At 34.6% G+C, this 25681-nt stretch overlaps 1 protein-coding gene across 8 annotated transcripts; it reads left to right on the top strand.

The window, feature by feature from the left end:
* Positions 1–18: 18 nt before the first annotated feature.
* Positions 19–25574, top strand: LOC110832918 (uncharacterized). Of its 8 annotated transcripts, none has more exons than XM_022070383.2 (10): positions 365–500; positions 2704–2917; positions 3894–4220; positions 7049–7198; positions 7527–7811; positions 10523–10648; positions 11531–11591; positions 12247–12490; positions 13022–13531; positions 14475–25574. In XM_022070383.2, the coding sequence occupies exons 1-9, from the start codon at positions 493–495 to the stop codon at positions 13515–13517; spliced, it is 1911 nt and encodes a 636-aa protein (XP_021926075.1). In that variant the 5' UTR covers positions 365–492; the 3' UTR covers positions 13518–13531; positions 14475–25574. The 8 variants fall into 8 exon arrangements, with proteins under 8 accessions (XP_021926074.1, XP_021926073.1, XP_021926072.1 ...); XM_022070384.2 differs by lacking the exon at positions 365–500 and adding an exon at positions 579–719; XM_022070382.2 differs by lacking the exon at positions 2704–2917 and having other exon boundaries at positions 19–500; positions 14707–25574.
* The last annotated feature ends 107 nt before the right edge of the window (positions 25575–25681 follow it).

Here is a 25681-nt window from a genome sequence, read left to right as displayed (position 1 = left end):
TTTTAGAAAAAAAATAGGTGAGGCTGGAAGTACCAGGTTTGATTTTTTGTGCGGTAAAGTATCGTGTACAGCGTATGGATTGCATGATTTTTTAATAAGGCATTGGAAGGGAGGTTCTGAATAAAGTGTGTTGAACAATTTCAAAATTTAAATAAAAATATAGCTCAAAAAAAGTTAAAAGCGCAAACTCCCTCCAACATTAATTAACAAACATGGCGAGACGCGAGAGACGGCGTCTGTGCAAATTTATTTCGGGTTGGACGACGGCTGATCAATTTTCTTCGTGGCTGACTCCTGTGAAAGGTGAAAAGCACAAAGCGTATTGCTTGCTATGCAAAAAAGTATTTGCTGTGAGTCACGGAGGATTGAACGATGTAAAGGCCCATTACAAAGGAAAAAGACATATTTGGCTACAACGTCAACATCAGGAAAGTGTTGCAGGCCAGTCAAAGGAGGGTCACGTACTATTACAGACCAAAAAGATAGTATTCAATGAAGAGGTAAGTGTAGCGGTTTACTGCCAGCGTTCTGCGTTCGTAATGGGTAGAATATTTCGTTTCAGTCCATCCAGTAAGTAGGCCAACCTAGGTTACCGGGCCAAATCTACAGTTGATGTCATAGGAATTTCCCAAATGATAGGGCATACGCCATTTTCGTTTTTGATCCAAAATTGATATCGAGAACGATGTTGTAACGAAGGGCATTCGTGCAACATTTTGGTAAGGGGGATTTGTTTCACATATTGTTTTGTGCATGGTGTGTAATGTACATTTTGTGGACTGTCAGTGATTAAAGAAACTTGCGTCTAAAATTATTAAAGTGGTTATTACAGTAATAACGTCGTCTAATAGAATTGTGGTGTGGGTTGTATCAGATATAGGAGATTGTTAAAAGCTGTTTCCATGTTTGTTGCCATAAATGTAAACAGGTAACCGTTTTTCCGGTGACTTTGGAGTTTATTCTGTGTAAGTGTTTAGAATTAAGAATATTATTCTTGCTAGTATTTGTAAAGTAAATATGAAATACATTCCTACATCATATTATTAACATGGTATGTGGTGCTGTGATTCAGCTGCTGTTGAAGTCGGTATTCACATTTCTGTTCATTCATTTAATTGTCCAGTCATATTTATATTACACATGTAATGAAGATCAGCTTGTTTGTAATGGTGATTTTTGTCAAGTGCAATTGGGGTTTAGGGTTTATAAGGCAGTGAATTGTGACATAGGTACATACTTGGCTCTGTAAAGTATGGAGAATTTTGACCATATATGTGCTTTGAATTTGTTAAAAAGGACTGTGTAATTTTAGAAAATAAGTTTACTGTATCCTGTTTTTGTTTTAAGATTGCTGAAACTTCAAATTATTATTATTATTATTATTTTCTTTAAAGTTAGTGGTGTAATATGACATAGGGCACAGACTTGTTCATCTAAAGAACATTTTTAGCCAATTTTGTGTTTCTAGGATTTATTGTTGGAAAGTATGTGTGAAGTAGTGTGTTGTATAATATTTTTATGTGTGGATTGTCAAGATTTTAAATTTATTATTTTTAACTTTTGTTGTGATTGGTTTTTTTTTGTATGAGTTTGTTCTGATTTTGGTGATAGTTGGGGTTACACTGGTTTTAATTTACTTTGTATTGATTTTGTGTTCAGTCTAATATTCTTAAATAAAATAAATATTTTTTAGAAGTTTGGTGGAAGGTACCATGTAAAGATTCACATGTAAGTGGCTACCATATTGAATAATTGTTTCATATTCTGATGTATAATGATGATAATGATAAAAGGAGGATCATATTTTAAAATTGTACTATGTTTTGAAGTATGTGTGAGTTACAAGATAGGAAGAACATTTTAGGGGTGACTGTTTTTACTCAAAGTGAACAAAAAAAGAGTGCTAATTAATTTTGTGTTATAGAAAGACAACAAATTTAATCAAGATTGTATGTTTTCAGAGGTACTGTAGATAGTAGTTTGTTATAACATGTGATTTGCATTTGAAAGTACTAAAACAATCAAACATGTAACTTTATCATTGAACTAAGAAGTGTAGATTGTAGGTTGGTTAATTTGATGAATAACAAACATGATATTAGATTTTGTAAGATACTTTTATGATTTATTACGTTGCAAAATATGACATAGTGGCTACAGATTGTTATTACTTTTTTATTTCTTAACTTAACACAACTTAAAGGTTAAGAATAATTGCACTGTTTCACTTAGATATGAATGGCTGACTAGCTTGGTTTCAGTTCTTTAGAGACTAATTATGCTTAGCCCAGTGGTAACTATATATAGTTCCTGCTTTAACAGTCAGTAACTTCATTTTTTTCACAGATTGTGTTAATGATTTTCATATGATTGTCATGACTTTGATTAGTGGATTGAATGCCATATTTACAAACACTGGATAGTAAAACATACAATATCTTAGTTTTTTATTACATGAATTTGTTATAGCTGTGTATTTTGACTACTAGTAATTCTGACATGCGTTATGGTTTGATTTAATGCTTTTAAATCAGGGTTGGATTGTGTGATTCAATATTGGTGTGGCGAAGAGACATGATGGAGGGCATATATACGTTACTTGTCAACTTGCATTACCAACACCAGATGCGTGTAACAGCCACCAGGAGCAAATAGTTTCATGACGATAAGTCGCTTACCCGTGAACTCATTTCTTCTATTTAGGCACAGTATGGATGCCTACATGAAGAAACCCAGGACATCACTAACTCTAGAAACTAAGTTTGATATTATTCAACGACTTGAAAGTGGGGAGACTGCTGCGTCACTCGGACGTTTATATAGTGTGAATGAGTCGAGCATACGCACCATAAAGAAGAATGCAGAAAAAATAAGGAGTTGTGTAGCTCAGTCATGCTCGCTAGCTGCAAAGAAAACGGTAAAATTGCGTAACTAATTACTGGGAAAGTTGTTTCCACTGTGGCTGAAATGTAGAATAAAAAGAAGAGGGTGAATGATTCATCATATGTGCATAGGCACGTCATCATGTGGTGGTGCACATTACTGTCACTCCCATGTAGGCTAGTCGAGTATTCCATTTATTTATTATTTTTGTCTCTGGGCATTTGTGAGATAGGTTTGGAGGTATTGTATCTGGAAGAAGGTATTGCAATGTACTGTTAGTTGACACTTCATTTATTGTGTAAAACATGACAGTTTTGAAAAGTTGTTCCCAGTCATTCACGAGGAATACTATAAGTATAATGAGATGATGAAATGCATAAAATATATGTGTTACTACTTATTGTACTGGTTTTGTAGGGCTGGTAGTTCACTTTATTGATGATTTTGAGATGAAATCTGTTTGAATTGAATTCCTGAAATGATAAAGAAATGTGACTGAAAATTGAGAAACAGGAATTTTAAGGATTGTATCAGGTTAGGTACTTTGTAATAAAGTGTACAATATAAAGTATATTTTGCATCTGTTGTCTTCTGCTGATGTTGATGACGGACTGGACCAGTGATAAAGACTAGCTCTTTCTGACGGACCCAACTGAGTAGTCACCTTCCCTCTCGCTTGAAGATGGAAATGGAGCCGGTTTTTGAAATGTTGTGGTTTTTCTTTTAAACAAAGATGATGGAAAAGACCCAAGATTGCAAATTATTTTAAGTGCTAACATTTTGTATAACTGTTAGATGTTATATGTTATTAACATGAGTGGTATGTAATAGAGGATTTTGTTGTGTGTATTAAAAAAAATACTCTCTTGTATAAGAATTTGAATAATTATGTGAGTACAATACTAAAATAGTGTTCACAGCACTTACACTTATGTTTACCATATAGTAAACAAGAATTTTTACTGTGTACAAAGAACTGCAGTTGCTTTATGTGCAATGTGATGTTGCAGGCAGATGTTTTGGAAGAAGCTCTTCTCAATCCAAATACTTTGTTGAGTATTGAAGACGACGAGACAGCGGGTTACGATTCTTCACATCAGGGTGAGACAGATTATTGGCCCCTGTGTGGTACAGAAGTCAACACAGGAGCATCAGGTAGAAATAATACAGTTTCAGGCAAGATGAATTCTCAACAAAAGATGTTACCCCAGCAATATTGTCTTCGATGGAAATACCACCATAATAACCTGCAAGTGATGTTTAGTCAGCTGTTGGAGAGGGAGAGTTTCTGTGATGTAACACTCGCTTGTGAAGGAAAAACTCTTAGAGCACATAAGGTGAGCACTGACCCAACATTTGCAGATGCTGGTGTTCTCATAACAAGTTTGAAATATCAGGCAGGTAGTGTCTGTAATATAAATAAATGTCTGAAATTGGATCATGGGGATGGACAGATAAATGCATGCAAACAAACAGCTTATCAGTAGGGTCTTGAAGAAGGCATCCTGAAAGCATCTGTTCAGAGAAGCTGTTAAATATTTTTTTACTTGACTATTGCCACATAAAGTGATTTTATATAATGTCAGAATTATAGGCCTTGTGAATATTACATAAATCTATGTAATTTGTGTAACATGTGTTTATTTTAGTTTTGTTTGTGGTATTAAGTACTTGATATGACAGTTAAGTTTACACCATATTTTATTTATAGTAGTTTCAGAGATATAAGGGGCATACCAAAAGTCATGATCATAGTCAGATTACATATTTGTGCCACATGTAGTAGAACACAGTGTGTAAAATCAGTAGTGACAATGTCCTGTCCAGTATGAACACACGTCTGGTGCATGGACGCTGCTAGTTTTTTCCGTTCTCCACTGTGGGTTACACACTTACAGATGAAAGTGTGGACATTGCTGATGTGCTGCACTGCTGTCGACTGAGAAGTGCCACAGCCGAACGCAATGAGCAGAAGGTTGACATGCTCATCAAACAAGACCAAAGTTTGATGGTTAGGGAAATTTCAGAACAGTTTGGCATAGGGCACCATGCTGTACGCAAGGTGGTCGAGATAATTGTGGCTTTGGGGTATCAGAAACTTTGTTCCTGTTGGGTTCTCTGATTGATTACAAAACATGAAAAGATGTACATGGATGTTTTATCACAGTTGTTTGATGACATGCTGCTGTTGGTGATGACTTGCTGTTCAGCATTGTCACTGGTGATGAAAACTGTTTTTACTGTTTTGACACCCCCCCCCTCCCCCACCAACGACAGCATGGAACGGCATTGCATGACATTAAAAAAGAAGAAAGCCGGAACTGTACCTTTGGCCAGAAAAGTTAGGAGAACTGCTTTCTGGGATGCTGAGTGATGTATAGTGGTTGACTTACTGTGTTCAGATGCTGAAAAAACTGCAGTGTCAAGCAGCCAATGACAAATACTGTCATTCTTCAATGTGGCATCACAGGGCCTAATGCTGTATATCTGGTAACAGATAATTACAAAGAATTCCTGGGATGTGCTCCTGCATCCGCCAGACAGTCTGGACTTGGCTCCCACAGACTATCGCATTTTGAGGGTCTTAAACGAGCACATGAGAGACCAGCACTAAAGAATGATGACTGTTGAGGGAGCTGTTTGTAGCTGGTTGAAGTTGATGTAATGGATTTCTACCATGGCAGGATTTGTAAGCTTGTCAGCACTGACAGAAATGTGTGGGTCGTTCAGGAGATTTTGTAGAAAATTGATAACTGCATGTCAGATATTTATTGTCAGTATGTTTTTTATTCATGTGCATTTCTTCATTGTACATTAATTGTGCTCATGACTTGGTATGTCCTTTGTATAACTGGCTTAAGTTATTTCCATTAACATTTTTCTAACTGTTGACCATTCTTCAAAAATTGTTTTGTAATATGGCTTCGTTTAACCTGCACAATGCCAGTTGTTTTGAAGCCACATATTTACTCATTTTTGGAGACTGGGTAATTGTGAATGCAGGAAATAATAATTGATCCTGTATGTTGTTTTAAAAACAGTACAGATTAAGTCTCTCTGCATTTTCTGTTATTTTTTTTGCAAATCATTAGCTTCAGTGTTTGTTTGTTTGTTTGTTTGTTTCTAATACATATATTGAGCAGGAACATTAAAATTTCTTTCTTCATGTCATTAAGTGTGTAATCACACTGATTTAAATAATTTACGGAAATCTGTATATTATATTGAACTTTCTTGTTCAACAGTCTTCCTTTGCCGTTTGATTGCTGTATTCTGTTCTTACAGCGTAATACCTTTAAATATCTTTTCAGCAAGGCCTAGGTGTCAGTAGCAATTACTGTTTATTTTTTCCAGTAACTTAACCTCCTTTATTTTGACTGTATCTTCTCCAATAACATAAGGAAATGAATGCCAGCAGTGTGTTCTATTGAGGATATGTTAATAAATATGACTTATTCTGGACATTCATAATCCACCATCTTGGTTTTTTCCAAACACAACATTATGGAAACTGGATATGTTTCTGTCTTCAGGTATAAAAAAAGGGGAGGGAGGAAAGATTCAGCTTGTTTGAAATAGCTATTGATTGAGCCTGGTTTGTTGAAAGGGACCATTCCTCTTTCAAAAAGATGGAAACATCAAGTTACTGAAATGTTGTGCTTGGAATAAAACTAGCTGATGGGTAATGCCCAGAATAGTTATGTTTATGGTTTAAGTAAAGTAAAGCTGTCCCATCATACACCATGTAGGTACTTGGGGGTGGGGAGGTATAACTCCTACACATTCTTAACCTCAGCATTAGATGGGGGTAAGCCAGCTATGCTTTACCCCCGGGAAGGGACACCAGTACCCATTGGATAGGCTGGGTAGGCCCCAGAGCCAGTCTGGACATAGAGGCTAAGAGGAAAAATCCTCTACCCTCGTCAGGGATCAAACCCCGGTCATCCAGTCCGTAGTCAGTCATTGTACTGACTAAGCTACCCTGGCTCCTATGTTTATGGTTTAGGCATGGTTTTGTGCTTTTGTATTTTTGAATTCTTGTGTTACTACCATTGTAGAGTGGTTTGCTTTGCTCAATAAATTTTGTGATGTATAATTAGTGTGAGGTAAGATACATAAAGACTTTTAACTGATTTGTTATATTCCAATTCATGTAATTTTGTAGGTGGTGTTATCAGCGTGCAGTACTTACTTTGATGCAATTTTCTCGCAGTATGAAGAGAATAATCCAATTGTAATCCTGAAAGATGTCAAGTTTACTGACATCAAAGCACTTGTTCAGTTCATGTACAAAGGAGAAATTAATATTGATCATGTAAGTGGTATATATTTAAAAACTAGCATAGTTTAATTTAAATCACATAATGATTGATAGCATAAATGCCCCTCTTTATTATTGTTATGTACTATGTAGTGCTGATGTAGGTGGGAACTGAGTGTAATTATTATGTGGTATTTAAGAACATTATTTTTTCTGTAGTCCTTCCTACCACTGCTTTGTTTCCATAGTTGTAAATTGCTGCAGATTTTACACACCAAAATCTTGAAATCATTTCTGCCATGTTCATGATGTTTACGTTATTTTTATTAATTTCCCTTATGTGTGCAATTTAATTTTTATGAAAATGTATTAATGATTTTAGTCACATCTGGCATCCTTGCTAAAGACTGCAGAGGATCTCCGTATTAAAGGACTAGCTGAAGTATCGTGGCGACAGGAAGGACAACCAACTGCACCTCCCAAAGAGGATGGAATGAATTGTGTAGATCCCCAAGTTTCCCATGTGGAATCTTTAGGAAATGGTTCAGATTTGGAGCCCCCAGTCAAACGGAGAAGGGGACGTCCACCAATGGAATCTGATGTATCCAGTTTCAGTCCTAAGGTGGCAAGTGTAACAGGTGCAGGAGGAACTGAAGAAGTCTTCATAGTAAGTTTTGCCAGTTCAAAATTCAAGTTCATTAGATTTGTAATGAATTTTATAATCTTACCTTTCTAATAGTGTGTTAGATGCACATATGGGTCAACAGGGATCAGATTAGAAGTGGATATTTGTGTGGTAAATCCTGAAAGAACCATTCAAATAGACCAGTCTTCACAATCAGGGCACCAGTGGATGAATTTCTTCCTCTTGCTGTGTTGTGAACTCATTACGCACTGTCGAGGTTTAGATTTCCTTCTGCAGGCAGGACTCTGATCCTGAAAGTGATGTGCCATTAGTCTGTTAGAAGGTGGTTCAATAGAAGGGTGCCCGTATATAGAATGAGGATCTCCAGGCCTGTGTTTTTCAGAGTCCATTGATAAAATGCAGGCTGAATGTGAGTGGTCAGTTTTTTTATTTGCTGACAGAAACCGATGTATTACCATTGCTTTGTGAATGGTAACATTGAGTAGCCTCTTGAATAATTTTACATACCGCTTGGAACCTTTCTTTTATTCCAGTAGGTTGCAGCATCTGATCTTTTAGGTCAACCCCACCCGTGTGGGTGTTGTAGTCAGACACGGCAGGCTTTACGACTTCCTCGCTTCTGCTTACGGACACACACCTCATCTGCATGGTATGTGGAGATCATGGTCACTTCTTATCGCGCGAGATCAGAACTCCTACGTCCCCCGAGCACTGACCAAACCATCCTCCCTTTTTCATGTTTCTGGTTTTCACCAAGGGAGGAATGTTTTTTCTATTTATATGTAGGGTTCCAACACAATCTGTTTTCTTTGACTTCATCAAATATGGGAATTCTGGAGAATTATAAAAATTGTTCATCCAGAGTGTCTGACGATGACCCAAGAGAGCCTTCACAACCTTGATCACTAGTGCTGCAGTTTTGTTTCAGAATTCACAAACTCGCTGGTCAGTTCCATCCCTTGCCCTGTATAAATTATAAGAAGACCAGATACATCCTGTGTTCAGTTCACACAACTCAGAAGATTTTATCCCAAACTTGGCAGCTTTCATAAGTATATGCTACTTGAAAGAGAGAGAGCCTTTCCAAGAGTCAAAGACTCATCTTTAACAATGTCCTGGTTTGGAAGGTACAAATTTTTATATTTTTTGTTCAAGTGTTGAATGATTTGATAAATTTCAGAAAAGAAGATTTCTGTCTTCTGGGTTGTTGCGCCATGTAGTCTGGTCGATGCTAACCAACGTTTCAGAGGTCATACTGTCTCAGTCATCAGGGCGATGCCTGATGACGGAGGCAGTATGACCTCTGAAACATTGGTTAGCATCGACCAGACTACACGGCGCGACAACCCAAAAGACAGAAATCTTCATACTCACTGCTGTGAAAACCTCAAATCTTACAAATTTCAAAAAGTTTGTCAGGGCTTTGGTATTCACTTGCTGTGGAATTATCGATGAAATATAGAAATTGGTCAGTGAGTTTGTCTTTCCGCGGGTAGCTTTTCAGAAAAGAAAGGTATGAAGAGCAGGTGGTTGTTGATTTAGTGTAGATTCTGGCTTCTGTAGAATTTCCAGAGGGCAAAAACGTGTATCTCATTTTCTGAGCCTGGGTTGAAATGCGAAGGGAGTGACACTTTTTGCAATCTGTTAGTCTCTTCTTGTATATTCTGCATAAGAACTGTATCAGAAAACATTTCAATAACTTAAAGAATGTTCAGGTCACTAGTATTGAACTGTGGTTCACAGATGCATAAAACTTATCTTCGTTTGATCTGTATGCAATAATTTTATCATCTAAAATTTCACCTAAAAGCGCTCTTTTCTTTGTGCCAAATCTGGAAGTGCTTGACATCTTGAAGGCCCAGCTATGTTGACCGTGGTAGAAGCTTTGTTGTCTTTGTTCGGCTGGTAGGTCACAACCTTTTCCAAGGTTACCACTGCACATACAAAAAATTTAGATCCTTTATCCCAGGTCAGTTTTGAACCACATCTCCTTGTGATTGTTAGTTTTGTCAGAAGAGGCCATAGAAGTGCAGCTTGCAGCTGGATGTATGGCATATGTGGTATCGCAGGTAGAATTGTTCAAATGCCCTATATATCTTGTATGTGAAACCATGCTGAAGGGTTAATTTACTTTGTAAAGAAATTTCATTCATTTTATACTTCATTGCAATTTGCAAAGAGAATGCTGTAGTAATTTGTGTTACTGTCCAGCACAAAGAAGTGTTTATTCCTGTCAATTTTGGCGGGTCACACTGTTTTATGTTTTCTTCTTAATATCAAAGTGCACCGTATACGGTAGGGCACCGCATATACAGCAGGTTAGGGACCAGATCCCCGCTGCAAAGCGAAAATCGCCGAAAAGCGGATCTTTGCCTTTTTTTCAATTGCAAATGTATATCAAAGCCTAATAAGATGTTTACACTATCATATAGTAAGTGCACAATAGTGCTAGGCCTAAGAAAATGATATGAAAGTAAAATGAATATCAGTAGTAGCTGTAAACAGACTGAATCAGCGACGAGAAAATGGCGCCGGACGCACTTCTCTGACTCAGCTGTAGAGCGTGTGGGGCATATGCACGCGATTGAAAAGTGCCGTATTAGCGGATCGCCGAAAAGCGGGGCCCTACTGTATATGCACATGGGTTATAGTCATATAAATACAATATTTTGCCATGCGTATGTAATGAGAGAATGTAAGATGATACTTATCTAAAATGTTTGCTTCATCAGGAAGGTGGTAGTACATCGGATGCGGAGAATGAGTTGTCAGGATGGTATGAATCTGAACCAGAAGTAATTGCCTGTGACAGTGCTGAAGCTACCTCACATCAGCCTCCTGCTAACCCGCTACCTACAGTAAGTAGTTGCATGCAGACTCATTTGTCGTCATTTAATGCTGAAGCTGAAAATACATTGGAGATGTGTGGTATGGAATAGCCTAGGGTCAGGTTCAGTTCCAACATGTCGCCCACTTAAAAAAGTATAAATATGTATGTGTATGTAAATATATATATATATATATATATATATATATATATATATATAATAAAAAAATGCCAGCTTACCTACATACTTACTTGCCATACCGTGGATCCAGAGGTTAGACAAATTACAAGCTGTGGACTGTGTCATAAAATTCAAGATATACAAAAGAGTACAATTTAAAATATTAATTACATTTTACAAACAGTAAAGTTTTAACCTGAAAATATTAAAATGTTACACTAAATCCATTGCTGTTCAGCAGACTATATAAATAAAATAACCCTTAAAGGATAATGAATCCTCATTAAACTGTAGAAATTTATCAACAGAATAAAAGACATGTCTCATTTTTATATGAGAGAGTTTTGAGACGGTGATATAAAAAAAGTTTCACTTAGCAGTGTAAGAATTCACATGTTGTATGATGGTAATATGTAATATATTTGCTAATTTATTTTCATGATAAATTAAAAATTACTACATGGACATTATACACATGACATATTTGCTTGTTACTTTCACTATTCTGACTCAAAAATCAGGGTATTTTGGCATGTTAAATTTTTGTATTATATTGTTCTTCAGCATTTAGAGATTTTGCCACAGAATTTCTGATGTATTTTCAACTCTGTGGAAAGATGTATTTTAAGAGAGAGAGAGAGAGAGTGCATGAACTTCTTAAGTATGGCCCATATCATTTGTTCTTCATTTTTGCATTTGACTTGTGATGTGGTGTGTGATGTAATTTTGCAGGAAGCTAACTATAATGAGATGACAGAAGGGGATAATCTCCCTGGGACACCAGTCTTTGAAGGCAAGTATGTGTTCTTATGCTGAATTATTTATTTTATCTATATAAATTTATATAATTCATCAAATTGAGCGGGTTGGTGTAGTGATGGCTGTACATGACTGGTGTTAGGTTAGTAACTCAGTGGAGTAGACTTGTTCTTGAGGAGTTTAGAGTTGCCCAACTAGTCAATAAACCAATGTAACAACAGTTTTGACCTAAATTATGTCAGAAGCATTTAGTCTAAGTTGTATTCTTGAGGTCATGAAAGAAACTGCTTTTTTATCTCCAAACTTTGCAAAACCTGTCAAGTTTGAAGATGTAATTTATTTCTGTAACAAAATGTATAAATTTGGAATTATCAAATGAAATATTGTGCTATTTTTTTGCTCTATATTAATGTGAGTTATATACTTTTAACAGTTCTGTTTTATAAATATCTTTTATTAAGTGATATTAATGTTCTTACATCAAAATGGACAAATTTATATGCAGAGCCCTCCTCCCACATACACATTTATATATGTACATGAGCAACATACATAGATTTACAAGGCTATTTTCTTTGTTATAAATCGACCAAAGAAGATGCAGGAAGGTGTGGGCACATGCCGTCACCAACACCGCAATATGTATGTGACATTGTCTTGTTACATCTGTTTGTGCTTCTACGTCACAGGTTCAGCATCAGTGATGAGTCAGCTTGTAGCAGATAAATACAGAGATGTAGTTAAACTGAATGATTATTTAACCACTGGACGAAGACAGCAGTTTTGGGAGGAGCCTTTTACACGGCGTATTATGGAAGCTATAAAGAGCAAGGAGTTGGAAATGAAAGCAGGTGCAGAACTGTTGGGTGTTTCATATGGTACACTCTATGGCAGGTACCGGGATGCATATGGCTGCCTCAAACATCCTTATAGGTAAGGCGGAGCTTATGAAGTTACTTGGGGTACTAAAACAAAATAAGTCATAACAGGGAATGTTTCTGTGTTGTAATACATGATATTTTGAAGTCCAAACATGCTTTTAGGACTGTTGTACAAGGCTTCTTCATGCTCTAACTTTGTGTATATAATCTATACATACATGCTGGTATGAAATAGACGGTATATATGAATTCTGACAGTCAAATGCTACGTAACCAACTGACATTTTTATTCTCTAGCAGTTATGTGGTTAAATAGTTCTTGATGCTAGGTTTACTTTACTGCTTTATAAATGTGCTTTAATATAGTTTAAAATTGCTACAGTAAAACTCCTTGAGCTTCTTCCGAAACATTTCTGTATGTAATCTGGAAGTTATAGTTACAGAAATAAAGGTTAAAATAAAACTGAAATTTTTCTTTTCAACATGGACTATTGCATTTGTAGTGTTTTGAGGAAAGTATATACTTGTTTCACTTTCTTCAGTATTTTAAGGCAGTGCTTTAAGGAGGTTGTGTTTTTGGCAGAGTACGTGACTTCTGGTCTGAATCAGGCCCAGCAGATGTTTTAGCCAAGGTTCAGCGAAAGGAGATTACATTATTCCGGGCAGCTGAAATGCTGAATGTAACTGTTACAACATTGGCCAACTATTTATCAACATTACGTCGTGGAGGTTCTTCTTCAGGAGATGAAGGTGTTGATGAATCTAGGGATGCTGACGATTCTTTCGAGGAAATGTCTTTGTCCATGTCCATGCCAGTGGCTTCGACTCCAAAGATATTGGCAACGTCTACTCTGGAAAATAATCCTGATATCACAATAGTGAAGCAAGAGAATACAATTTCAGTATCAAACCATGAGCAAGACAATGATGATGATGATGATGATGATGATGGTGATGATGTTGAAGATGATGATTCAGCTCCTTCCTCAGTTGCTACCAATAATAATGCAGATAATTTAGACAGTGAAGTACTAGATGGACAAGAGCCAAATGAAACACATCATGATGACAGAATATAATCATTACATGGAAGGTGAGTGAACATTTTGGTTAAAAGATATTATACAGACAAACGTTGCAGACCATGATGACGTTCTGTCCTCTCCAGTTTTTGGTTCTCTCACCTTTATCAGGATAGCTGGGAGAGCCAAATCAGTATGGTTTGATTCCTGGCATGGCAGGATTTTTGCTGCAATTTCTGGACTAGCTTAAGGGCCCACCCATCCTCCCGTCCAGTTCATATTGGCTCGTTCCTTGACGGTGTGGGGGGATGTGACTGGGGTGTGAAGCTAGCCACTTACCTTCATTTAGTACTGGGGCTTTAAATATGTGGAGCTTTACCTCCGCTTTCCCATTTTTGTGTATGACGTGGTGCTCATCAGGGATTACTTTACCAGTTTAATTGTTTGCTGTTACTAGCTTAGGTACTTGGTCTTTTTCTTGCTTGATGAGATTGAAATTAAAGTGCTTCTTGTTGACTTTGTCAACAAAAGCATTAAAGTGTTGGTTTGTTTTACTTTTTTGTTTGATAAATGTGCATGTGTTATGTTCTCTTGGCTTATTTTGTCTTGCAAATATTTTTATGAGCTTTTTACATTGGGCTGGTGGGAGAAATATTCCAGATCCCGGTAAGTTAGAAGAAAAACCAACTCCAGGATGTCCAAAGAGTCAAAATTATAAGATGTAATTACTGTAGGAATAATGTTAGATTTAGCCCAGAAAATATTATGACATGTTGAATTTTGGATTTTAATGTTAATCTACTTTTTGTTTTTGCATACAAGTTAAATTGTTTTATAAAATTGATACAACTGCTGTAGATCATTTAGGGCAGTCATTGTTCGTCCAACAAGAAAGTCTCCAGTTTGCAAATGAAACCTTTTCAGTTTTGTTGTTTTCACAAGTTCATTGCATTTTCGGATTATAAAGAAAGAGAAAGTGTTCAGTATCTTTTATATAGTCTTGTGTTGTTTCAGATGCGTAAACCTCCATACGGCAGTCTTCATCATGGCGTATGCTGATGTTTAATGTCTGAAAGAAACTGTTGTATAAAGAAAATCTTACAGATTCCAGAGAAAGTGGAGGCATGCATTGTGCTTTATTTCCTTACCAAATAATATCCCATCCAATGTTGTGAGTGAGTACGAGGAAGGGAGATTTTTGTGATGTAAGCATGTACAGATTAATAGAGTGTTGTGTCAGTTACAGAAATTATGCCTTCAATTACATCCTACTTACACTGATGCCATCAGACACCTCGCATATTGAAGCTCGCTGTTTTCAGTCACTTAATGGAGTGGAGGTCAGATTTGGTGTAGCATTGCTTGAAGATGTTCAGTAATGCAGTCTTAACGACTAAAAAAGTATTCTTGATTTTTGGTGCTACACAACAAGATGTAAGACAAAGACTTATTTGTATGTGTAATTACGGCTAAAACTATTACATTTACGGTTTTACTTGATGAAATGCTTGGTACTGGAGGTGTGCTGTTATAGTTTGTTGCATCATTTTATGTCACTGAACATAAAATAGCTGTGCTCTCTTAAGTAGAAACATTAGCAATAATTTTACAAGAAAAAACTGAACCTTTTCATGGCAGAAAAGTTATGAGGCCACGTATCACATGCCCAGTTAGGTTGTAAAAATGAATTACGTATATGTATTGTAATATTTATACCATATTCTGTTATTTATGACCATTTCTTTTAACAAAATGAATGATGATATAATACTTGCTGGATTAGAAATCTAAAATCGTAATTAGTTTGTCTAGATATGAATCTTTTCCATCACACAAGTATAGGCAAATCATTAACACTATTTGTTTTACACTTCATGTCAGCAGTATAGCAACATGTTTCAGCTGACATCAAAATTTAATAATAAACTGTAGGATTTGAGGTTTTCATGGCAGTGAGTCTGAAAATGGCTGTCTTCTGGGTTGTACTGTGCAGTCTGGTAGAAGTTTACAAACATTTCAGAGGTCCTTGCTGCCTCCATCATCAGGACAGTGAGCAATGGTGGAAGTGTGTGGTCCTTCACCAAGATTACAGTATGGATGCAGTATATGTCTATTATTTACTTCTGTTTCTTAAAAGTATATTAGAAAGTATTACCAGTTTGTGTTTTCCTATTTCATTCATAATCATTTCCACAAATAGCATGAGCCTGATGCGTTGAGTCATCAGCATGAAATGATAATGAATTACCTGGGCAGTCTTTCTCCCAATGTAAGGTTTCAAAATTACCTTCTTAAATACATCAAGGAAGAAATGTGATGTGATATTTGCAGCACATAAACTATTGAAAATGTAATATTGCTGTACGTTTTGGCGTCAGCCTGAAGATGACCATATATGGCTAAAACATGTTGCCATAATATGTACAAAAATAAATACATTGTTAATAATTTGCATAAAGTAGTTGTATGTGACAGGAAAGATTCTTACCTAGTTAAAGATCATAATGTTTACTGGACTATTTTGTAAGTTACATGTTTTTCTGACATTTTACCTTGTAAATCATTTTTAAGCGGTGGTCATGAAATGGTATAACAGCTGCTATTTAAATATTTTTTGGTCTCAGTCAACCTTCATCACACAGAAAAAGGTAATTTAAACCCCCCATACTATAGGGTTGCCAGCTGGGTTTTTGGTATACGGTTAATGGTTTAGCATTTTGTTAGTGTGACACACATGAAGCTGGACTGCATTTAAGACATGACACAAAGATGGTAAAGGTTAAGATGTATGGGGTGGGAAATTACATTTTGTTACTGTCATCTTTGGTTTTCTGTCTTGTGTGATTCCATATTAATTCTGTGGGTAATTTCACACTGATCTGGTATTAGCTGGAGATATGTATGAACATCCTAACTGTAAAGGTCTGTTTATATTCTGAGAGCAAGGCTGTAATACATGCATTATTCTCTAAATAGGATTTGAACCTGAATTCAAATGATATCAAAACACCACACACCTATGGCTATGACCAGCCTTGTCATCACTGAAATTCAGGAAAATTAAAATCTTTTTCGCAATATCGTAAGTTTGTAGTGAAATTACACAGAAAATATGGTATTTAATTTCAGCGGTTCTTTGTGGGGATGGTGCAGTCAGTTCCTGTGGCTTTTTGTTCTACAATAGTGTCATGACCAAAAGAAAATACTGTTTTGACATTTTATAACACACCAGTTAAGGTTTTTTGAAAATCGAGTACGTTGGATTTGATAGAGTGATGTAACAAACTTCTAAGCGTGTGTGCCTGCTAAGTACTTGTATCTGAAGTGGACATATTTCTTTAAGCCAAATACACAACCATATAAGGAACTGAAGGGGGTGACTGGATTTCCTACAGCTTTCGATTTGACATTCAGTTGCAGTGATATGATTGTGTAATTTTATAGTTAATATTTTTAAAATTACATACTGTTTTCACTAATTGTTATAACAGAGACTGTGAATATGAATTTCCCTTTAAGTCAGAGTGTAAATTCTAATTGAGGTTCACTCTGAAATTCCTGGTGTGTACCAAAACAGACTTGTAGTTTATGAACAATAATGTGTATAAGATGTATAATTTATTCTGGGGAATCGTGCAGTTTTCCTTTGCGCAAGTGACTACCAAATTGGAATATATACATAGACTTCAGCACACTCCACGTTAAAATTTTTCTAATTTGTTTCTCCTTTCTCATCTGATATCTGCGGATGCTCGCGTGCAGTAGTTATACATTTTGCCATTAAACTGTAGGAGATGTGTAAGTATGAGACTAAAATTCCTGTTACTCATGCAATATAATTTAATTGGTTCAGGTTTTCTTTACAATTTGTAGTTGAGAATATAAATAAAAATATACACAAGTAAGACATTATTGTCGTTTATTTGACTGTTTAACGAGGAATGCAAAATTTTTGCTGTTGGGTTTCAAAGCAGATGTTGGGCTATACAGATTTCAAGTAATAAAGGACTAATTTTGTCCATATTTATGTGTAGATAAAATTAATAGGTATATTCAGGCATGGTCATGGTGATATTTGATTTTCTTTTACTTGTACATTAGACAAGCCAAACGTGGAATACATTGTGAATTTTCTCTGGCTAATGAAGGAAAGTCTGTGTTAAAAACTTGTACTTTTACAAACACCTCAAAATGCCCCATGGGTCTGTCATTTCTGCTTGGTTAGTTTCTTTAATTCCTTAATGGCCTGGTTATGCTCTTATAGAAGGGACTAATGTTTCCATTATAATTAAAAATCCTTTTTATAACCACAGTATGATTTAAAGTTGATTACCAAAACACACCAGCTTAAAATATCTTAGATGGTACAGGCAGTTTTGTAATATTGGGCAATGGGAATTTTGTGTGATATATATATATGATGAACTATTTATACTGCGTTGAAGAAGGGGGCAAATTTCGTACTGCTGCTTTAGGGATTACTATACAGTATTTATATATGAACACTTGTAAATTCTAGAGTTTTTTTAGTTATATTAAGCTGTAACATTTCTGCTTTTGGAACATATTGTTTAACTCGCTCTGTTTTGTAATTTAAACAATTTGTTGTAGTTTATATATGACTACAGATATTTTTAAAGTATGCAGTATTTTGTATGTTGACCCATGGAACATGTTGCTTTTCCATAAGTAGTTACAAATACAGGGTCCAGCAGAGAAAACTGGCTTTTTTGTGTTGAATAGTATTCAACAATGTGAGGAATGAAGTTGTTTTCAAGGCCATAGGTATGTAGATATGTACAGGAATTTGGTTCAGAACACATATAACAGTGGTTACAGCAAGATGGCTCCATATCACTTAATGAGTATGGAGAGGTTGCATGAAATGTTTCTGCATCATCTGATCTCATGGTTTTGGGATTTGAACCGGCTGCCAAGATCTGATTTTTCAGTCCTCAACAATTTTTTCTGTTAATTATTGTCAGTTTATGTTATTTACTCCATGAAACATTAGTCAGTCTTTTCTGCCAGATTCTGTATTTGAGTGAAGTGCTTGATTTGAATTGAGTTTTTACTATAAATTCATTAATAGTAAGAAATTGGTTTTGTAATCACAGACAACCCAACGTAAATAAGTGTTATGACTTCAAAATATTTCTGGTAAACAATTAAAATTAAAATTTCAGTATGTCTTGATACTAAGATTCCTATTATTGTCTTACTACATTCTGTCTTTGATTGGAAATTGTAAATAGATTCAGATTTTGGTTTTCTAAGTTCACTGGTTTATTTCAGTAAAATGTATGCAAAATATTGTAAGGGAGAAGTCTGAAAAGGCAAATACATGCCCCAAATAGGTGTATGATGGAACAAAATTTATCAAGAACATACAGCAATTAAATAGAGGAGGAATACTGGTTCTTTGTTCATGCAGAAATTTTCAAGGAGTTTGAAAAGAATATTCATGATTTATTTCCCTGTTCTGAAAGGTTTCTGTAGGTGAAGGATTGTAATTGTTCTTTCTGCATAGCTTTAGGTCATTGCTTTAAGTACTTAATTTCAGTATATATTTAAAAGTTGTGTGCATGTGATTCAAAGTTTTCCTTGAAATGGTTACTTGGTCAAGAAATTCCATATTTTTATTAATCTTGAAGGTTCATTAGCATGTTTGAAAAGGCCCATTGTGTCCTGAGCCATTTGAATCCAGTCCATACAGTCAAACTATTTATCTAAGACATTCTAATTTTTTTCCTTCTATTTATAATAATTACTCTGAAGTTATGTATTCCATTGTGTTTTCTGACTATAATGTTTGAATTTGTCATCTTCCCCATTCATGCTGCATGTTTCACCCATCTCATCTTGATTTGATTACTGTAACAGTGTTATGTGAGGAGTACAAAGTCTAAGGTTCCACATCGTCTAATTTTATCCACTGACACTTTCTTATATTAATATATTCTAAGTACTTTTTTGTTTTTAATATATGTTTTTCTTATGCTCTAAGAAGCCATTTTTGTTGATAGAACAGCTTTTGTATGAGTCAGGCCAAGACTTTAAGATTGGTAGTCATATTAGGACAAAGAAAAAGAAAAACTGGCATGTACACTAGGAGTGTCCAGGTATGTCTACAAATTATTGTTGTTACAGATAGTATAATTTCTTTAAAGATGACAAAATTATCTCCTAAAGTGATGTAATCAGCAGAAAAATTACTTGAATAGAATTGCCACAGAACAAAATCTCATATTTTGAAAATAATTTAACATTTCATGTATCTTTTTATTTCAACATCTTCCAGTTGTGCAGGTGTCCCAAAAAGATGTGTACACACTGTAGTATGGAATATTTGTGTCTAGCATAATGACTCTTAAGTTCATTAGTCATGTAGTACATATGGAAGGATAAATATTAATGCTCTGAGTAAATGACAGAAATTAATGATTAACTGTTTTGATAAATATGTTTAGGACTAATTAATAGATTGACACCTATAGAATGAGTAAAAATATTTGTGCTTTGAAGCTGCATATCACATCAGTGCATCAGTGAAGTTGACACACGTTTAGAACTTTGTTTCTTAAATGAGTTGCATTCCAGTAATTGCAGGTGGAGGGAGACTACAAAACAATTACAAACCAAGCACTTGCATAAGACTACAATTCAGGAAATACATTTAATTTATAATTATCCATGGGTATACATTTTCTGACCAGTAGAACTTAATTCATATGTATAGATCTGAATGAATGGGTTTTCAGGTTTGATTTACTGATGATGCCAGTAATAAGAATTATTTTGTTTAGAGTATAATGCTCAGAACATGAAAGTTACACATATTTATATTCTTTTTACATCAACCAAGTATAATATATGAATAAAGACGCATGTAGATTCTTGATGTAATATCCTTGATTGCAATATAAAGTTATATATGATCTTTTAAGATATAAATACTGAACACAGCTTTGCTCTTACATTATTAAAAAGGTGTAACCTTTCCTGACGGACATCTGTTTAAAAGCTGCCAGAAGATTTAAAGAAAACACTATTAAGAAATCTGTCAGCGTGTAAGTTTGCATTATGTCTAAGGTTTAATATTAATTTATCATTTGGGATAAGTATGTGAAAGAACAGCATTATTACTTGCTGTATCTTAATAATGTTCTGTTGCATTCAGTTGTAAGTAGATCAAGAAAATATTCCATTTTAAGTTATTTTGATATTGTTTGTAATTATTTTCAATATTTCTCATGCCATAATGTGTATACAGTAATTCCCCACATATTGGTGAGTTTTTGTGACTTTGTTAGCAAAGTGTGAAGCACCCATATCCTTCCACTGTTTCATGAAGTCCCAACATTTTGAATTCCCTATTTAGATAATTTTCAGTAGCATATTATACCTTATAGTTGGTAACTATGAGTTTTGTTTATACTTCTTTTTGTTTCTGATAGCGAACATGTTGAAATATGCTTTGTTTTTAAAAATGTATTTCTCAATTGGTAATTTGTTAAGGGACCTAGAACAATGAAACAATGATTCTAGACTTGTAGCAGTTTTAGAATGTTTGATAATTTGTGTTCATTGTTTGTAAGTTTTGGTACTGGCCAGAAGTTTCTTTTCAAAATTTACTGTTATGACTTTATGGAAAGAGAGTATAATTCTACAACTTTACATTAAGAAGCACTTCAGAAATTAAGTATTTCTGTAATTTAGATTTGGACTATGAAACTAATTGAATGTACCCCAAACTTACATACTATATCAACAGTATTATATACTACTTCAGAAGTACTTTGTGGTGATACAGATCATTTGTGTATTTACATTGATGACAGTGGTTCCTCAGTCCGTAGTTGCACGTTTTAAACAGTAGTTTAAATGAAAATAATTTGAATTGAACCTCCCTACAGCAACTTTATTTGTGCTGGACATAGTTTGTTCATTGCTGGAAGTCTTGAATAACTTACTGTTTCAAAGTACTGAAAATTTTGAAGGAGTAATATGCTGCACAGGTATTTTGGTTTTTGTCATACCTAAAATGTAAATATATATAAATGGGTGTATGATGTACAATATGGCATGAGATAAAATTTCAAAATACAGGGTTAGCACAAAGAAGCTGTACAAATTTCAAGGCATATAGGCATCGAATATGGTGATGATATGCAGCAAATTACTGTGTTGTACTAAATTTTATTGGCAACAGACTTTTAATGTGACTACCAGTTATGACATGACAGACATCTGATTGGTACAGTTTTACCACACATTTGTGTCAGGTTGGTGTAAATCATCTGTCTATGAGGATGTTTTTTGCTGTAATATGTACAAAATCTTCCCTGAACTTGCGTGGCAGATTTTGTTTTGTATGACTGGAGCATTAGTGGTGATGGAATGTGGTATTACAGCTGACAAAAGATGAACTTATATTATCCATTTAATATGCTTTACTAATTACAAGTGACAGAAGTTCTGTTATAGTTAATGAAATTTGTAAAGCTACTTTGTGAACACCCTGCTCTGTTACAATTGCTTTCTCTTTCCTCAGTTGGTACATTGATTCTAGTAGGGAAACTTGAATGCATCAGTATGCTCGAGTTATTACGTAATCATAGTTGTTGCTATTACAATTTAGCCAGCTAATAGCCAATAACTTTTCATTGTACTGATAATTATATTATTATTTAAGATAAGACTATAAAATACCAAATAGAATACCCAAGCATTAAGTTATATTTTGTATACTGTAGGTTTAGGGTGACATATCATGTAATGGATGAATAGAATTTAGGAATGGGATCAATGCTTGCTGTAATAATAGATTGGGTTAATTTCAGTGGTTGTACAGTCCCATTAAAAGTATATCATGCTTGAATGTTGCAGGTCTGTGCAAACATGATGTAATACATGCCACTGTTATGTAGTTAAGTTATATATATATATATTACTTTTTTTGGGACTGAACTTTTTTTAATTTGCAGTTATGGTATGTAGTTCTTTTTCGTATTGAGGGAAAACAAATTATTTTAACATTTGGAGGTGATTATTGTGAATGTGAGCCTCAGGAGCCTTTGATTTTATTTATGGGTTGCCATTGTATTTAATATATTGTATATTTAATTACTTAGTGAATGATGTGTGAATGAGGCTTGGTGTTGACATATTTAATAATAAATGCAAAACCACATCAGCTCTTTTCATAGGCTTGAGATTTTGGCTCTTGCATAATTTTGATATGACTGCAGGCTCACAAATGAGTTAATTAGGGTAAGTAGAATGAGAAATTATACAGTATAACTAGTTAGTGTGTATGGAATATTAAGAAATCAACATCTTTATAACAAAAATTTATACAAGTGTATGATATACTTCCAGCAAAGTTTATTAAAAAGTGAATTAAAAATAATATAAAACTTGTTACAGCTGAATTTAAACATTTATGTTCCAGATAAGAGTGATCGAAATGTGCCAGATTATTCTGGAATATGTAAGAAATTATTTCTAAATCTGGTTAATTTATTTCCATATGATTTATATATGCTTCCTGCATATACTGACAAAAATTATTTTCTTTGCCACCCTCTTTATAATGCTTATGGATTTATAAAGAATGTAACCAGTTTATTATTTATACTGAGAGGTGCACTGAAATCAAACTGGCTGTTATGTCTTCAGAGATATATAGAATATTTTATTTTGGGAAGTCTTCATTTGATATCCACAAACCTTGCATCTATTGAGTTGCTCTTACAAAAGTAAGATAATGAACATACGTGTGATTTTGGAGTGTTTATCTGTAATAGTGATTTTGCAAACTGGGACAATCTGAACGTATTTTATTACCACTCAATTTGTGAACTTTATTCTCTGTTACAGTTTTGTTTCAGTTGAAGCAATGGAAAGAAAAGTGTTATATGTTGATTTGCCATTATAAGACAATGTCATTGTTGATCTTCTTTCTGCATACCAGCAAACGTACCAAATGTCATGCAGTATGCATATTTTGTTTAAAATTTAGCATTTAATAGAAAATATCAGTGTATTGCTTGCAGATGCGGTTATCAAAATGCAAGTGGTTAAAGCAGTTTTGAACTAACTATGGAATCTAACACAGTTGATTAAAATATCAGTCTCATGATTTTCTAAAGTTGCTTTAAGTAAAATAGGTTAAAAGGAATATTAGAATGTTTGACATGTAAAAAGAGAATTTCACAGGAAGCCTGATCATTTTGGATCAACTGTTCCAGTTATTTATTGATTAAATGCTTTATGGCCGTGCTGTGTACTGTGCACATTTTGTATATAAGCAGTCATGCAGATAGTTCATTAGGACTGTGTATAATGAATTCAGTGAATCCTTGAGAATTTGTTTTCTTAGAATAACATTGATTTGTTTTAGACTAAATTGTATCATCCTATTGAATGATAATAACATTAAGGTTGTATGAGATTGTAATCCTTCATTTATCTACTGCCATTCATTGAACATGCCTTCACTTGTGTTTTGATTTTACAGATGTACAAAAAGTTTCTTTGCAGTTTGGTGAAGGAAGACATCTTCAAACTTTTGTGAGGCATTAGGAAATCCATAACTTAAGGAAAGAAAGAATTGCAAGATATATGCGATAGGAAAGAAAAGAAGGAATGTTTTACCAGTGCAAGGATTCTCTGAGACATTGATGGAGGAGCTGCATATTCTAACAGACTAATCAGAAGGAAAACAATGAAGATAATTGTTACTCATTTAATGAAGCAGGAATTTTGGTTTGTGTCCTGCTTATTTTTTCAAATTATGAATATTTTGTAGGATTTGAGGTTTCATGGCATTGAGTCCGAAGATGGCCGTCTTATGAATTGTAGCGTCGTGTAGTCTGTAGAAGTTTATTGTTTCAGAGGTACTTGCTTTCTCCATCATCAGGGTGATGAGTACTCATTGATGATGGAGGCAGTAAGGACCTCTGAAACATTGGTAAACTTCTACCAGACTATACGGCGCTTCAACCCAGAAGACGGTCATCTTCTATGAATATTTTTATATTTACATGTAATTTCTGTAAAATAACAAACAGATTTCTACATTATGTTTAGAACTGATTTATTTCCAATATACCAAGTTCAGCATGACTACTTTAAGATGCTATTGACTATACCAGTTGAATGAACTAGTAATGCACACAGGTAAACAAAGAGAAATATTAAATCAGATACAAGTAGTAATATTGGTATAGATTTTTCCAATACAAACACTGATTCCTTAGCTGAAACAATTTAATGTCTGTATGCATATATCTACTTAAAGTAATATATTGGAATGTAAAGAGGGTTATCATATCCTTGAACTAAAGAGTAAAGAAAGACATTTCCATATGAAGCAAAATTAGAAAAACTGGGGTGTGAATCATTCTAGGAAGATTGAGGTAGTGACACATGTTCATGGTTTAAACTTTACTCTGCAATATGACACAGCATTATTAATATGCACTAAGCTGGAGCTATACAGTTTCAATATCGGAAATATTTTAGAGTTGTGAAACGTTTATGGATTTATAATGGAAACAAGGTTGTAGGTAATCTCAAACATTGTGATGGTTCCTGATAAGACTCAGATGACATTCTGCATTTTATAATCATATATAAATATGTTTTTTTAATCATGGAACAGATTTCTAATGTCTAACAAACATGTTACAGTGTGGATAATGGAATGATTCTTGTCAAAGTAAGGAACAGGTCATTTATTTCATGAAAATAGTATAGGCTTTAGAATGCCTCTTATTTTCATTGAACTATAATTAGTCTAAAATAAACTTGAGGATGCTTTCCGTACTGTTATTTTTGTTGGAGTAGTGTCAAAAGTTTGGTAAGGATATTTAATGCACGGACATTTATTATAGTGGATTATGTAAGTATGTATGTATGAGGAAATCATTTGTGTGTGTGGTGAGACCAGTATTCTACAAATGGACTATCTGTATGTTTATCTTCAAAATGCAGAACTCTGTGCCTTGACCAGTTATATTTGATCAGTTTGTATTTCTTGTATGGGCTACCATAATGGTCAATTATTGTGCATAATTCCAAAATTAAATCATATTGATGTTTACTATATATATTGTGAACCCACTCAAGTAATTCCAGCCTCCACAGAAATTGTCTCCCCTACACATATCCGTGGCGTAAGAGCACTCTGAGAGCCAAAGCTGACTAGCTGGCTG

Source organism: Zootermopsis nevadensis, unplaced genomic scaffold (genome assembly GCF_977971745.1).
Source record: "Zootermopsis nevadensis isolate Lab colony 2312 unplaced genomic scaffold, Znev_1.0 Znev_ptg000008l, whole genome shotgun sequence".
In the NCBI taxonomy this organism is placed as follows: domain Eukaryota; kingdom Metazoa; phylum Arthropoda; class Insecta; order Blattodea; family Termopsidae; genus Zootermopsis; species Zootermopsis nevadensis.
This window is presented reverse-complemented; position numbering and strand designations above follow the sequence as displayed.

What these genes read in the sequence shown, in the direction of transcription:
- LOC110832918 (XM_022070382.2), top strand. Translation starts at nt 213, where the DNA reads ATGGCGAGACGCGAGAGACGGCGTCTGTGCAAATTTATTTCGGGTTGG. An exon ending in TGGGACACCAGTCTTTGAAG is followed by an intron (nt 11,592 to 12,246) that starts GCAAGTATGTGT and finishes TCTACGTCACAG; the next exon opens with GTTCAGCATCAGTGATGAGT. An exon ending in TGCCTCAAACATCCTTATAG is followed by an intron (nt 12,491 to 13,021) that starts GTAAGGCGGAGC and finishes TGTTTTTGGCAG; the next exon opens with AGTACGTGACTTCTGGTCTG.